Raw genomic sequence first — 13,275 nt, forward strand, 5'->3', positions numbered from 1 at the left:
AGCGTTAAATGAGCAAAAGCGACATTAAACAACTTCTCCATCAGACCGAGAGCAGTCACACAGCAGTTCGCTAACAGTCGGCTAGCCGCTAGCATGCTAAGTTAGCTTGTTAAATGTGCTTTGAAAAGCCTCCTTTCGTAATATTTCGTGCGGACAAACAGTCGCATGTCGTAGCCACCAGGCAGTTATGAATTCACAGAAAACAGAGAGTTTTAAAAGGGTTTTGTACTGGCCGAAAAACTCACATGAACTGGATCCAGTTTGGCACCAGCGTCACTTTAATGCTGCATTGAACTCTATCGGAAATATTTGGTTTCAGTACACATTGAGGGATTTGAAACGAAGTGGAACATTTGGATTCATCCTTCAACAACTACTGAACCACTACGGGAAAAACAACAAATCCCCTTTTCTGGAAGAACATGTAAAATAAACTGGATGCTGTTTTCAATTGATAAATACCATTAAAAGACAGAGTGAGGAAATATAATCATTAACTGAAGAATTTAAATTTAAGTTTATAAGCCAATCTATTTTATTTTATTTAGATTCATCTACTTTAATACATGTTTTTCAATAGAACACGTTGATTTTCTAATGTACTGAGTTAGAAAGACATTAACTGAGAGTCGGTTTTTCTATCATCGACGAGAATAGCCATCTTTCCGATAGTGCTGAATGCATCATTTTGTCACGTGACAGAGTTAGACATGGCGGCCTCCCGGAGACGGCTGGTTTGTTTACGCTGCGGGGTCTGGAGCCTCTTGTTTTACTGTGTTTACTCTCATCTGCAGCTCGTTCTGGCGGAGGAGGTGGAGACCTGCGACAGCTTAACACTCGGACAATATCCTTTAATTATTGATTCCTGACGTAACTCTGATCTGACGGAAGATAATCGACCTGAAGGCGGTCGCTAGCGTTAGCAGCAGCTAGCTCAACGATATGTAAAGCGCAGCTAACAGCTCGTAGATAAACATCAGTCTCGTGATGTTAAATATGACAGCTGCTCTGTTCGATTTTAGGATAATTACGTCATTTTCAGATATGGAGCCGTGTGTCAGTTATAAATATGAGAAATTAACTTTTTAAAATGTGAAAATCCACCAGTCACTGACAGATAAAAGCTCACATTCACCAGCCTCTCAATAGTCAATATTTCACTCATTTTCATGTTTTACATGGTGAGTAGGGCTCATTCTCCACCCTGGTTATAAACCGCAGTGTTCGGGGACACATTGTGTGGACATGGTTGGTGAGGACGTTCAGGTTCCACTCTGTCCTCTGCTGCTCTGATGATGTGTGAACTTCACTCTGTGGCGTTGACGTTGGCCTCCTTCACTCTCCTCATGTATCTCTGTAAAGATCCAAAGATAGATGAAGCCACTCAGGAGCCGGAGAACTGCAGGGACATGACAGCCTGGGGTGAGTGTGACGTCAGATCACGTGACGTCTGATTGATAGTTGTGAGCTCACGTCCGTCTGCAGACCTTTGACCTTTCAAACACAATGCAGCTGGAGACGAGACATGAAAAGCGTTAAGACACAAACAGCCTCCAAATACCATTTAAAACAGAGGAAATACAAAATGAAATGAGCTGAAATCGGCTGAAACTGCCGACCAGCTTCTGTTCACTGACCAGCTGACGTCTACCTGTGTGTGTGTGTGTGTGTGTGTGTGTGTGTGTGTGTGTGTGTGTGTGTGTGTGTGTGTTCAGTGGAGTGCCTCCCAGCTCCAAACATCAGCTGTCGGCTCTCAAACGGGACAGAGTTCAGGTTCAGCGGGGAGGAGGTGGGCTTCAACAAAACCATCCCCTGCAGGAACGTGTGAGTGCACACACACACACACACACACACACGCGCACACACACGCACGCACACAGCATCTGCTTCCTGTGGAAAGGATGAGCTGTCAGCTGGTTGAATGATTTGAGTTCATTTTAACTGTATTTTGATTAACAGTGACACAAGAAATGAGTCTCATTCTGATTTATTTTGACTAATGATGATGATGATGATGACGATGACGATGATGACGACGACGACGACGACGACGACGATGATGATGATAATGATGGTGATTGGTAAAGTCTCATGATTCCTCTACAAATCATGACCGTCTCTTTCAGGAGTGGATATTCCTACAAAGTGGCTGTGGCTCTGTCTCTGTTTCTGGGCTGGCTGGGGGCAGACCGCTTCTACCTGGGGTATCCTGCTTTAGGTACACACATACACACACACACACACACGCACACACTCACACACCCTGAAGTCTTTGGTTTGCTTTTACAGCTTTTCCAAAATAAGATTCAGATTGTGAGATTCTGCCGACATCAGAGCAAACAGGTGAGCAGACGTCTCACAGTGACGTCAAACCGTCCCACAGAAACCTCAAAGCCTGGACACACAAAGACGATGTGAGAGGACGGATGTCAGAGGAGACGAGCGATGTCTGTCATCGGGCGAACAGACCCGTTAGTTTATTGAAGCCGTCGTCATTTTCTCCTCTTTGAGTCGTGTTAGACTCAGCTGACTCTGGAAACACAGCGTAGACTTTAGACTTTGTACAAAGAAGTTTCCACATTCATTTCAATGCAGTCTGAGTTTTGGTGGAGCCATCTAGTGGACAGTGGAGGACACGCAGAGTGTTGGACGTGGCTCTTCGTCCTGAATGTCCTGATGGAGACGAGTGGCATGGTCCATATTTCTGTGGTTTTCCAGCCTGAATTGAGATTGAGTTGAATTCATCTTTGTTTGTCACTGAACCACACAGTCGACCACAATCGATCGATGGATTGATCGATCAATCAATCAATCAAAGAAAAACAGTCATGATTTCACAATGAGGATGAGTTATTATCAGCAGCCTGAGTCCACGCTCGTCCCCCGTGCGTGCGTGCGTGCGTGCGTGCGTGCGTGCGTGCGTGCGTGCGTGCGTGCGCTGCCAGGGGTTTTTGGATGGAGCACAGCTGCACTGACGAACACCTGGCCTGATCTGGCTCAGGTTGGTTTGGACTGAGCAAAGCTGAGCCGATCTGAGCCAAGTCAGACTCTTTCTCAGGAAAACGTCACAGAGAGAGCGAACAGTAACACACGCAGATGACACGAGTCCGCAGGGATCGTCCTGTTAGCGCCCCCTGCAGGCTGCAGGTTACCGCCACAGTGAGCAAACGTCCTCATGGCTGATCTCTGTCCACTCAGCTGAACGTTTGTCCTGAGGGGGCGCTAGAGGAAACCTGAAGGGTTCATCCTCCTGAGAGCAGGAATCACGTCCAGTGAAGCTCGAGAGTCATATCGGGGGGGTGGGTGGGGGGGGGCTGCTGAATGTCGGTGGTTTCATCCTGACGACACTCAGCGAGGTGCTCACCTCTCACCTGAGGACGTTCCACTGATGAAAACTGGATTTGGAGACAGACTTTGAATGTGATGGACGGCAGACGTTGAACAGTCCAGTTCAGGACAGAGGACGTTTCAGTTTATTGCTGTTGTTTTAAATTGTCTTTGTCTCGTGTCTCTTCTGTGTCTCTCAGGACTGCTGAAGTTCTGCACTGTTGGTTTCTGTGGAATCGGCACTTTGATCGACTTCATACTGATCGCCATGCAGGTGAGTCGCAGACCAGTCAGGTACTGGTCAGATACTGACATGATGTCATGTCCCCTCCAGGTGTCTTCACTCACCTGCAGACGTTTAACATATTTTCTTTCAGATTTGCGCTCTGATGAAATCTGTCCGTCAGTCTGTAACGGATGGACGTGTCGGCGCTGTGCTGACAGCGTGTAGTGAAGGTGGACAGCTCTGGCACGTCTGCAGGAAGCCTGGAGCCCACCGTTCAAACTGATCTGAGAGCAGTGATTTAAAGTCGAAAACACTTAAACTTCACTTCAGCTAAATGTTTCTTCCTCACGCGCAGACACACTCCGGTTCTTGTTTCACGTCCTCTTTAAGAGTGACACCTGTGATGAAGAGTTCCTTGTTTCCCGGAGGATCCATTTCAGCGTGGCGCGCGGCGGCAGAGCCTCATATTTTAGCCGCTAACTGCCCGACGGGGGGAAAGAGCGGCGAGCCTGATGAATAAACAGGCGTCAACCTTCTGATTATTATTTACGTCCATCCATCGTGCGGCGCCGCGTCTCCGTGAGGCCCTCAGGATGAATGATGCTTCTAGAAGTTCCTAATGGACTCTGAGAGGACGGAGACAGACGGATGGAGCGGGAGAAACGGGAGGTGAAGGGACGAATCGCTCCTTCCTGTTGAAACGTTTTAGATAATAGAGGCTGGAAATCCATCACGGGAAGGTGTGAGGGGACCAGCAATGGATGGATCGGCGGCCATGTTTGATGAACCGTGAGTGACGGCAGTTAATGTAGCCGTTAACCCGCCGGGCTGCGGCGGACGGAGCAGCGCCGCCCTGCAGGGTGGAGTCATTTTAATCTCATCGCGTTGTTCGAAAAAGTTATTTATCAGGAAAGTTTTAATGCTTCCTCGCCGTCTTCCTCTCTGCAGGTGTGAATATTAACGCTCTGGTGTTTCTCCTGCAGATCGTCGGTCCGGCGGACGGATCGAACTACATCGTGGATTATTACGGCGCCCGGCTGACCCGCCTGTCCATCACCAACCAGACCTACAGGAAGCCACACCTGTCTCTGTGAGCGCACCTGGACACACCTGCAGGACGCTGTAAGCCCAGAGAAGACAAACGTCTGGTTTGTTGTCTCCTCTTTAAACGTCACTCTCAGAATGTCCGCGACTCAGACCTCAGCACCTCACGACGCGTTCTTCACTTTGAATCAGCACAGACCGTCCATTGCTCTGCAGCCGCCAGGCTGTTTCCTCCCACAGAACACGAGCAAGGCCGCGTCACGCCGGCAGCTCTGACCTCACAGCGGCGTTTCAGAGGGAAGAAACAGACGGCACATTTAAAGAAACGTCGGTACAGACAGACAGACGGCAGCTAGCAGACCTACAGTGAATAAAACCAGCTGCCCCAACCCACCTGATTCACACAGGAGGTCACACACACACACGCACACAGACACACAGACACACATGCACGCACACACGCACACAGACACACATGCACGCGCGCACACAGACACACACGCACGCACACACACATGCACAGACACACACGCACACATAGATGCATACACACGTGCACGCACACACATGCACACACAGAGCAGTTACATGTCAGAGTGTAAAGTCGACGTGAGGAAGGTTTCTGAGGGATGAAGAGACGCTGACTGAATAATCGGCGTCTCTTCAGACGGCGAGACGACGTTTTCAGCGTGTCTGAACTTCCTGCTGCGACAGGAAGTGAGCTCACAGGTCTGAGATGGCTACATTGTGTTTGGTCAGTGATGGAGCAGCAGCCGCAGAGTTAGCATCACGCTAGCAGCTTTGTGACTGAGTTCATCCCTTCATGTGAACATGTTGTTCATCATCATCATCATCATCATCATCATCATCATCATCAGTTCACTGCTCACATGTACCTTCATCAGTCTGACCTGAACGTCCTGACTTTAGATCTATCGTGAGTCTGAACGGCGACAGCGAGTGAAAACATGAAGGTGGAACAGAGAGAGAAGTGACGATGGAGATGAGTGAGTGAGTGAGTGAGTGAGTGAGTGAGTGAGTGAGTGAGTGAGTGAGTGAATAAATGAATGAGTGAGTGAGTGAGTGAGTGAGTGAGTGAATAAATGAATGAGTGAGTGAGTGAGTGAGTGAGTGAGTGAATAAATGAATGAGTGAGTGAGTGAGTGAATAAATGAATGAGTGAGTGAGTGAGTGAGTGAGTGAGTGAGTGAGTGAGTGAGTGAATAAATGAATGAGTGAGTGAGTGAGTGAGTGAATAAATGAATGAGTGAGTGAGTGAGTGAGTGAGTGAGTGAGTGAGTGAGTGAGTGAGTGAATAAATGAGTGAGTGAGTGAGTGAGTGAGCGAGCGAATAAATGAATGAGTGAGTGAGTGAGTGAGTGAGTGAGTGAGTGAGTGAGTGAGTGAGTGAGTGAATAAATGAGTGAGTGAGTGAGTGAGTGAGTGAGTGAGTGAGTGAGTGAGTGAGCGAGCGAATAAATGAATGAGTGAGTGAGTGAGTGAGTGAGTGAGTGAGTGAGTGAGTGAGTGAGTGAATAAATGAATGAGTGAGTGAGTGAGTGAGTGAGTGAGTGAGTGAGTGAGTGAGCGAGCGAGCGAGCGAGTGAGTGAGTGCTCATCTGTGTGTCTGTCTCTTCAGGTCAACACGCTGAAGTCTGGACACACAGAACAAACTTTATCGACTCTGACTGACGTCAGCAGCTTCAGGATGAAGGTGATCAGACATCGTGTGAAGGATCAGCTGATGTTCTCAGTCCGCTCACGTCCAGCTGATCTCAGATCTGCTCCTGACGCGCCTCCATGAACACATTTCTCTGCACGTTTTGTCACTTCCTGCCATGTTTGCGTCTCCATGTGTGTCCATCTGTTTGTGTATTTGATGTGATTTGATTGTAATGTTTGTCATGAAAGCTGTAAATAAAGTTTCTTCCGTTTGACTGTTTGACTGTTTCTTAAATGTCACTTTAACAAGTGTTTGACAGGTTTAATTTCAGATTTCATCGAGTTTTGACTGCATTCACTTGTTGTTGTTTGAACCCTTTTTTTTTGTAGTGAAAAGTACTACAAGGAATACCATTACACAAATAAAAGTACAGGCAAGTACAGTTCAGGCTGATCTCAGGTCAGTGATGCTGCAGCTCATCGCTCAGACGTTCACACACAAACTGCTTTAAGTTCAGCTAAGTTGTTCACATCCTGAGCAGCAAGTTTCCTCTGTTTAATTATCACTCACACACACGCAGATACTCACTGTGTGTGTGTGTGTGTGTGTGTGTGTGTGTGTGTGTGTGTGTGTGTGTGTGTGTGTGTGTGTGTGTGTGTGTGTGTGCCTCTGTATTTCCATGTCGAGTTAGCAGCCATGTGGCTTTCATCAAAATTCAATTATCATACTGTACCACGCTTCACAGGACACACACACACACACACACACACACACACACACAGAACAAGGAGTGTTTTAAAGGTTTCAGTGTTTGTGTTACAGCTCGTTATGATGAACATTTGTAAGGTTATAGGTGGAGTACACCCCCCCAGACACACACACACTCAAACACACACACACACACAGCTGTTTGTGAAGTTCATCTTCATCTTCATCTTCATTGTCTCTTTTTCCATCAACAGTCCTTGAAACTGAACTTATTCATGTTTGGGTTTCCATCATGAGCCGTGATGAAGAGGAAGACGAAGATGAGGAGCATCAGAGTGGTGACGTCACGCTGTGGCTGTCAAAGCTTTGTGTGACGTGATGTTGGTGAACGTGCATCCAGACGGCACTAAATGCAGCGTACAGCGGTCTGATCACTAAGACCGTAGCAGGTGGTCCGGGACGCATGCGACCACAGCTCCTCAGTAACAGCAGCGTGTCCTGATGGCTCCTCCTCTGGTGCCCCTTGTTTCACTGTAGCCCCGCCCTGCTGTGGGCTGATTGGTTCCTGAGGTGATGGTGCTGACTGCTTATTTCGCTCATGCTATGGAACTTAAACTAAATAAAAAACACCATGTGAACACGTTAACGAGGTAAAAAACTTGATTTTCATTGGACGGGATCTCTAAAACCTGCGGTCCAATCAGAAGTGAACAGGAAGCTGGAGGTTTCCTCATTCACTTCAACACATTCAGAATTTTATCACAGTAGCATCTAGTGGCCGTCAGAGGAAGTGCAGCCCGACGCACAGCTGAGGAGGCAGCTGATTGGTCAGAGCACATCAGACCTTCACAGCTGTTAAAAATAATTTTGTTTGTGTGACTGAAGTGTGTTTTAACGTCCTCGCTGTGTTCATGTCGCTGCGTCTGTTGGATCAGACAAAACATTTGAATAATTATCAGCCCAGCTTGCATTCTGGGTAGTTGATAGGGGGACTATACCCCCCCCCCCCACACACACACACACACACACACACTCAGTGTCTGCATGGGAAACACAGAAGGCATGAAATTACAGTTGCGTCAGTTGGAACGGAGCACAGGAGGAAACTTCAGCGATAAGGTGGAGGCAAACCTCCATCACACAGTGTGTGTGTGTGTGCACGCGCGCACGTGTGTGTGTGTATGTGTGTGCGTGTGTGTGTGTGTGAAGGGGGTCGACTAAATAAAGAAATCCCAGGGCTCTGGTCTTTCTCTCTCTATATAATCCCTGTGTGTGTGCGTGAGTGTGTGTGTGTGTGAGTAAGTGCATGTGAGTGTGCATGTGCGTGTATGCATGTGTGTGTGTGTGTGTGTGTGTGTGTGTGTGTGTGTGTGTGTGTGTATTAATTTGGACAGTCAGGCCTGGCGTGTCACCAGATAAGTCAGTTCAATATTCACACTCGGCCTGTCACTGGGTGGCACTCAGAGCTCAGCTGCACCAATGTGTGTGTGTGTGTGTGTGTGTGTGTGTGTGTGTGTGTGTGGAGGGTTTAATTTTACACACCATTTAAATATTCTAATATTTGAAAATAAACTTTGATTCTCGTCTGTAAAAAGGAAAAGAAACCAGTGTCTCCGCTCCTGATTGAAGCATCAAACTAGCACTGAATGCTAACCGGCTGACAATAAGTGTGTGTGTGTGTGTGCGTGTGTGTGTGTGTGTGTGCGTGTGTGTGTGTGTGTGTGTGTGTGGTACAGCTGATTGATCTTCTTCCTCTGAGCTCCATCTAAACTCATCAGTGAGCTTCACTGATGCTCCTTCATCACCACGAACATACACACCGTAGTTTATTCTGACTCACACACACACACACACACACACACACACACACACACACACACACACACACACACACACACACACACACACATTACAGCACTAAACGTGGATTCATCCGCTGCTGAAAATAGTCCCAACAGAAGCTCTATTTCCTCCCGATGGTCCGATAAAAACTACAGTAAGCAGCTGTTGAGGAAATAATGAAGCTTTCAAACATGAAACTAAACATTTGTGAGGACCTTTTAAAGATTCATGTCTTCAGTAGGAACCAATGAGACAGACAGGAAGTCAGACAGGACTGAGGGACGGACCAAAACTACAAAAGTTCAACCTCAACCAACAACTCCAACAGGAAAATCCTGCTTTGACCAGAATGAGGAGTCACAGAGGACAAGAGACACAGGGGATACTTTACTGCACTGAATACTCTTAGCACTTAAAGTACATTCTCTTGATTATCAATGCAGGACTTTTACTTGTGTGAGTATTTCTACAGTGTAGTTTTAGTACTCTTACTATGGTAAAGCTCTGAATACTTGAGCAGGGCCTGAGAGACTGATTCAACGCTCCTGCACTGAAAGACGTGAGGAGGACACGAGGAGGACGCGAGGAGGACGCGAGGAGGACGCGAGGAGGACGCGAGGAGGACGTTCACAGACGCTCGCAGGACGTCAGGAGTCAGACTGTAAATCACAGGACGAGTCAGAGGAAACAGGAGGAGGGAGAGGAAGTGAGGTGAGGAGAACAGAGAGGAGAAGGAGGGAGGAGGAGAGGAAGACAGGAGATGAAGAGAGATGAGAGGATGTGGAGGAGAGTCAAGATGACACCAGATAATAAGAGAGGAGGAGATGAGAGGAGGAGGAGGAGGAGGAGGAGGAGGAGGAGGAGGGTAAGTTTCCTCCTCAGGGGAGACGTCGACCTGTCAGAGTAAATGTCTCCCCCGCAGGGAGATAAAAATCATATTTAAAGATCAGACGGCTCTCTGTTTGAAGAACCTTGAAGGAGACAAAGGAGGAGGAAGAGGAGGAGGAGGGAGTATTAGCTCTTCATCAGCAAACTCCCCCTGACACGTTCTGGCCTTTTAACTCATCCAGTTCCACCTGAACCTGAATGTACTGACAGACTCTCCTCAAGTACCACTGCTAAGATAAGATAAGATAAGATAAGATAAGATAAGATAAGATAAGATAAGATAAGATAAGATAAGATAAGATAAGACTTTATTTTACTGTTAAGGTGACTACCAGAATACTACACAAGTATAATCTACAGTACAGACACATAGTATACTGAGAGTACACATAGTATGCAGAGAGTACACATGTATACTGAGAGTACACATAGTATACTGAGAGTACACATAGTATGCAGAGAGTACACATAGTATGCAGAGAGTACACATGGTATACTGAGAGTACACATGGTATACTGAGAGTACACATAGTATGCAGAGAGTACACATAGTATACTGAGAGTACACAGTATACTGAGAGTACACATAGTATGCAGAGAGTACACATAGTATACTGAGAGTACACATGGTATACTGAGAGTACACAGTATACTGAGAGTACACATAGTATGCAGAGAGTACACATGGTATACTGAGAGTACACATGGTATACAGAGAGTACACATAGTATACTGAGCGTACACATAGTATGCAGAGAGTACACATGGTATACAGAGAGTACACATAGTATACTGAGAGTACACAGTATACTGAGGTAAGAGGATTGTTTGGAAGTCATTTGGATGTTCGTTTTTAAAAAGCTTGTACATGTACACACAGTACACACAGTACATACAAGTGGTGATGGTGGAAGCTCAAACTTCCTCGTCGTCCTCACAGTTGGTGTACTTGTACTCGTGTGTGTGTCTCGGCCCGTCCTGTGTACTTCCTTCCTCACGGTGTCACTGCACGTCTCTGCTCCTCCTCATCATCACGAGGATCAGCAGCAGCTGTTGGAAGCTCTGAGGAAGCACCAGGAGAAGCTTCTGCTGTCTGCTGAGCTTCATCCTCCGTCCACTGAGTCAGCGTCTTCAGGACAAGAGGGACAGAGGAAGACGAGGAGCCCTTCAGATGTCCTCCACAGTCCATCGTTCCGTCAAACGTCTGGTCATTGAAGACCAAACTGGACTCGCTCCACGCTGAATGTCTCCAACCTGAACGTCTCCAACCTGAATGTCTCCACGCTGAATGTCTCCAACCTGAACGTCTCCAACCTGAATGTCTCCAACCTGAATGTCTCCAACCTGAATGTCTCCATGCTGAATGTCTCCACACTGAATGTCTTCACGTTGAATGTCTTCACGCTGAATGTCTCCATACTTAATGTCTTCACGTTGAATGTCTCCACGCTGAATGTCTCCACGCTGAATGTCTCCACGCTGAATGTCTCCATGCTGAATGTCTCCACGCTGAATGTCTCCACGCTGAATGTCTCCACGCTGAATGTCTCCATGCTGAATGTCTCCATGCTGAATGTCTTCACACTGAACGTCTCCAACCTGAATGTCTCCACGCTGAATGTCTCCATGCTGAATGTCTCCACGCTGAATGTCTTCACACTGACTGTTTATTTTGTTTCTTTGAGCAACTTTTCCTGCGAGGACAGATTTTATTATCACTCCAAAAATAAGTTCACACACTGATCAACCACCAACACACACACACACACACACGCACACACACACACACACACACACACACACACACACACACACACACACACACACACACACACACACACTCCTGCGGGAAGCATGCTCCCATTGGCTGAGCCCGGCGGTGGGTGTGGTATTGATCAGAAACACCAGCAGCAATTATACGACTTCACACTGAGCCTGGAGCTCATCACTATTCACTGTGGAGAACACACACACACACACACACACACACACACACACACCACAGTGACTCTTTGATTAATGCTAATTCGTGTGTGGACGTGAAGCGCCTTAATCCTCTCCTCTAATTGGTCTTTCATTATGGCTGAGGGGGAATCGGGGGGGCGTGTCCGTGGCCCTTCGTTAAGGTGGTGTCACCGTGGTTACCATGGCTCAATATGAATGGATGAGGCGGCCGGTAGGACAGCAGGCCAGGGAGACAAACAGGCAAAACTTTAGTTCATTAAAGCTGGATGGAAAAGTCCAAAAACACGAAACTAAAGTTACCAAAACTATTTTTTTGTCCACTTGGGGGCAGCAGAAACGAGCTGTCAACACACCGACCTATCGTCACCTTTAGGAGAAAACAGCTGCTCATTTCACCTCCAGCAGCCGCAGAACAACATGATGATCCACGGTGACTCGTGTTTGCGTCTCCTGATGGACGGCAGTCCAGTCCTCTGTCTCTTTTAGCTCTGGTTTGGTCTCCTCCAGCTCCTGAGGGACACATCTGCTTTTTAGCTGCTAAATGCTAAATGTTCAGGTTTCATGAGTCCTGACAGCGCACACTGAAGACATTCAGCTGAAAATCCCCTTTATAGAAACATTTCACGGTTTGTCTCAGCTGTTAGCGTTACTGCTCACGTTCAGCGCGATCGCAGATCGTTCATGACATGACATGATGAGCGGTGACTTTTCCATGAAGCTTGACGATGATGATTAAACACTCAGAAAGTCTTAGTACTAGTTCCAGTCATAGAAAGGAAACTGGATGAAACAGAAACCAGTGACACAAACCAGCACTGACCAGAGCAGTGTGAGCTCAGGTATACTGTTACTGTATACTGTGTGTGTGCGTGTGTGCGTGCGTGCGTGTCTCAAACACAGAGAAAAAAGCAATAAAATGGAGGAAAACAACTGGAAAATGAAAAATCATTTTTAAAACAAGCGAGAGACGCTGCAGTCAGACTGAAGGCAGTGCAGGAGACGATGAAGAAGTGAACGTGTCTGGATTTGGTTTGGTGATGATGTCATCAGACCAGATCCTCAGCAAAAACTCAAGAAGAAGTTCTGATATCTTATAAGATCATTAAGGTATTTAAGGTGGAAATGTGTGGACTGCTGTTGAAACCTGTCTGATTCGAAACAATAGCTTTGATTTCCGACGTTTCCTTCGGCTCAGATTTGGCTGTTTGCAGTGTGTGTTTGTGTGTGTGTGTGTGTGTGTGTGTGTGTGTGTGTGTGTGTGTGTGTGTGTGTCTTTCCTCTAACCTCCCTCCTCGCTAACTTCCACGCCTCACAGCACCGCCTGCAGCCATGTGTCCGTCAGGCGTGTCGTCACCTGAGGCCAATGATTTCCCAGCAGCACCAGCTCCCTCATTAACCCTGGAGGTGCTGCTCGCTCGCCCGCCCGCCCGCTCGCTCGCTTGGCCCCGTCTGCTCATTACTGAGCGGCTGCTGGAGCGTCTGCGTTCACGCAGCTCAGCCAAACTCACAGCTTCAACCTGACAGCATGAACAAGTGTGCAGGAGGGGAAATCAGCAAGACAAAACTACATCTGTGGAGAGGCCATCACCCGCTGCACCCCGCTGGTGGCGCC

At 47.4% G+C, this 13,275-nt stretch overlaps 1 protein-coding gene across 1 annotated transcript; it reads left to right on the forward strand.

The window, feature by feature from the left end:
• Window positions 1–680: 680 nt before the first annotated feature.
• On the forward strand, window positions 681–6,533 carry tm2d1 (TM2 domain containing 1). The gene is made up of 7 exons (XM_070961345.1): window positions 681–844; window positions 1,349–1,422; window positions 1,716–1,824; window positions 2,127–2,218; window positions 3,528–3,601; window positions 4,537–4,675; window positions 6,237–6,533. Exons 1-6 carry the CDS (start codon window positions 711–713, stop codon window positions 4,645–4,647), a joined length of 594 nt encoding a protein of 197 aa, XP_070817446.1. The 5' UTR covers window positions 681–710; the 3' UTR covers window positions 4,648–4,675; window positions 6,237–6,533.
• The last annotated feature ends 6,742 nt before the right edge of the window (window positions 6,534–13,275 follow it).

The sequence above is a fragment of the Chaetodon trifascialis genome, chromosome 4, assembly GCF_039877785.1.
Source record: "Chaetodon trifascialis isolate fChaTrf1 chromosome 4, fChaTrf1.hap1, whole genome shotgun sequence".
NCBI lineage: Eukaryota > Metazoa > Chordata > Actinopteri > Chaetodontiformes > Chaetodontidae > Chaetodon > Chaetodon trifascialis.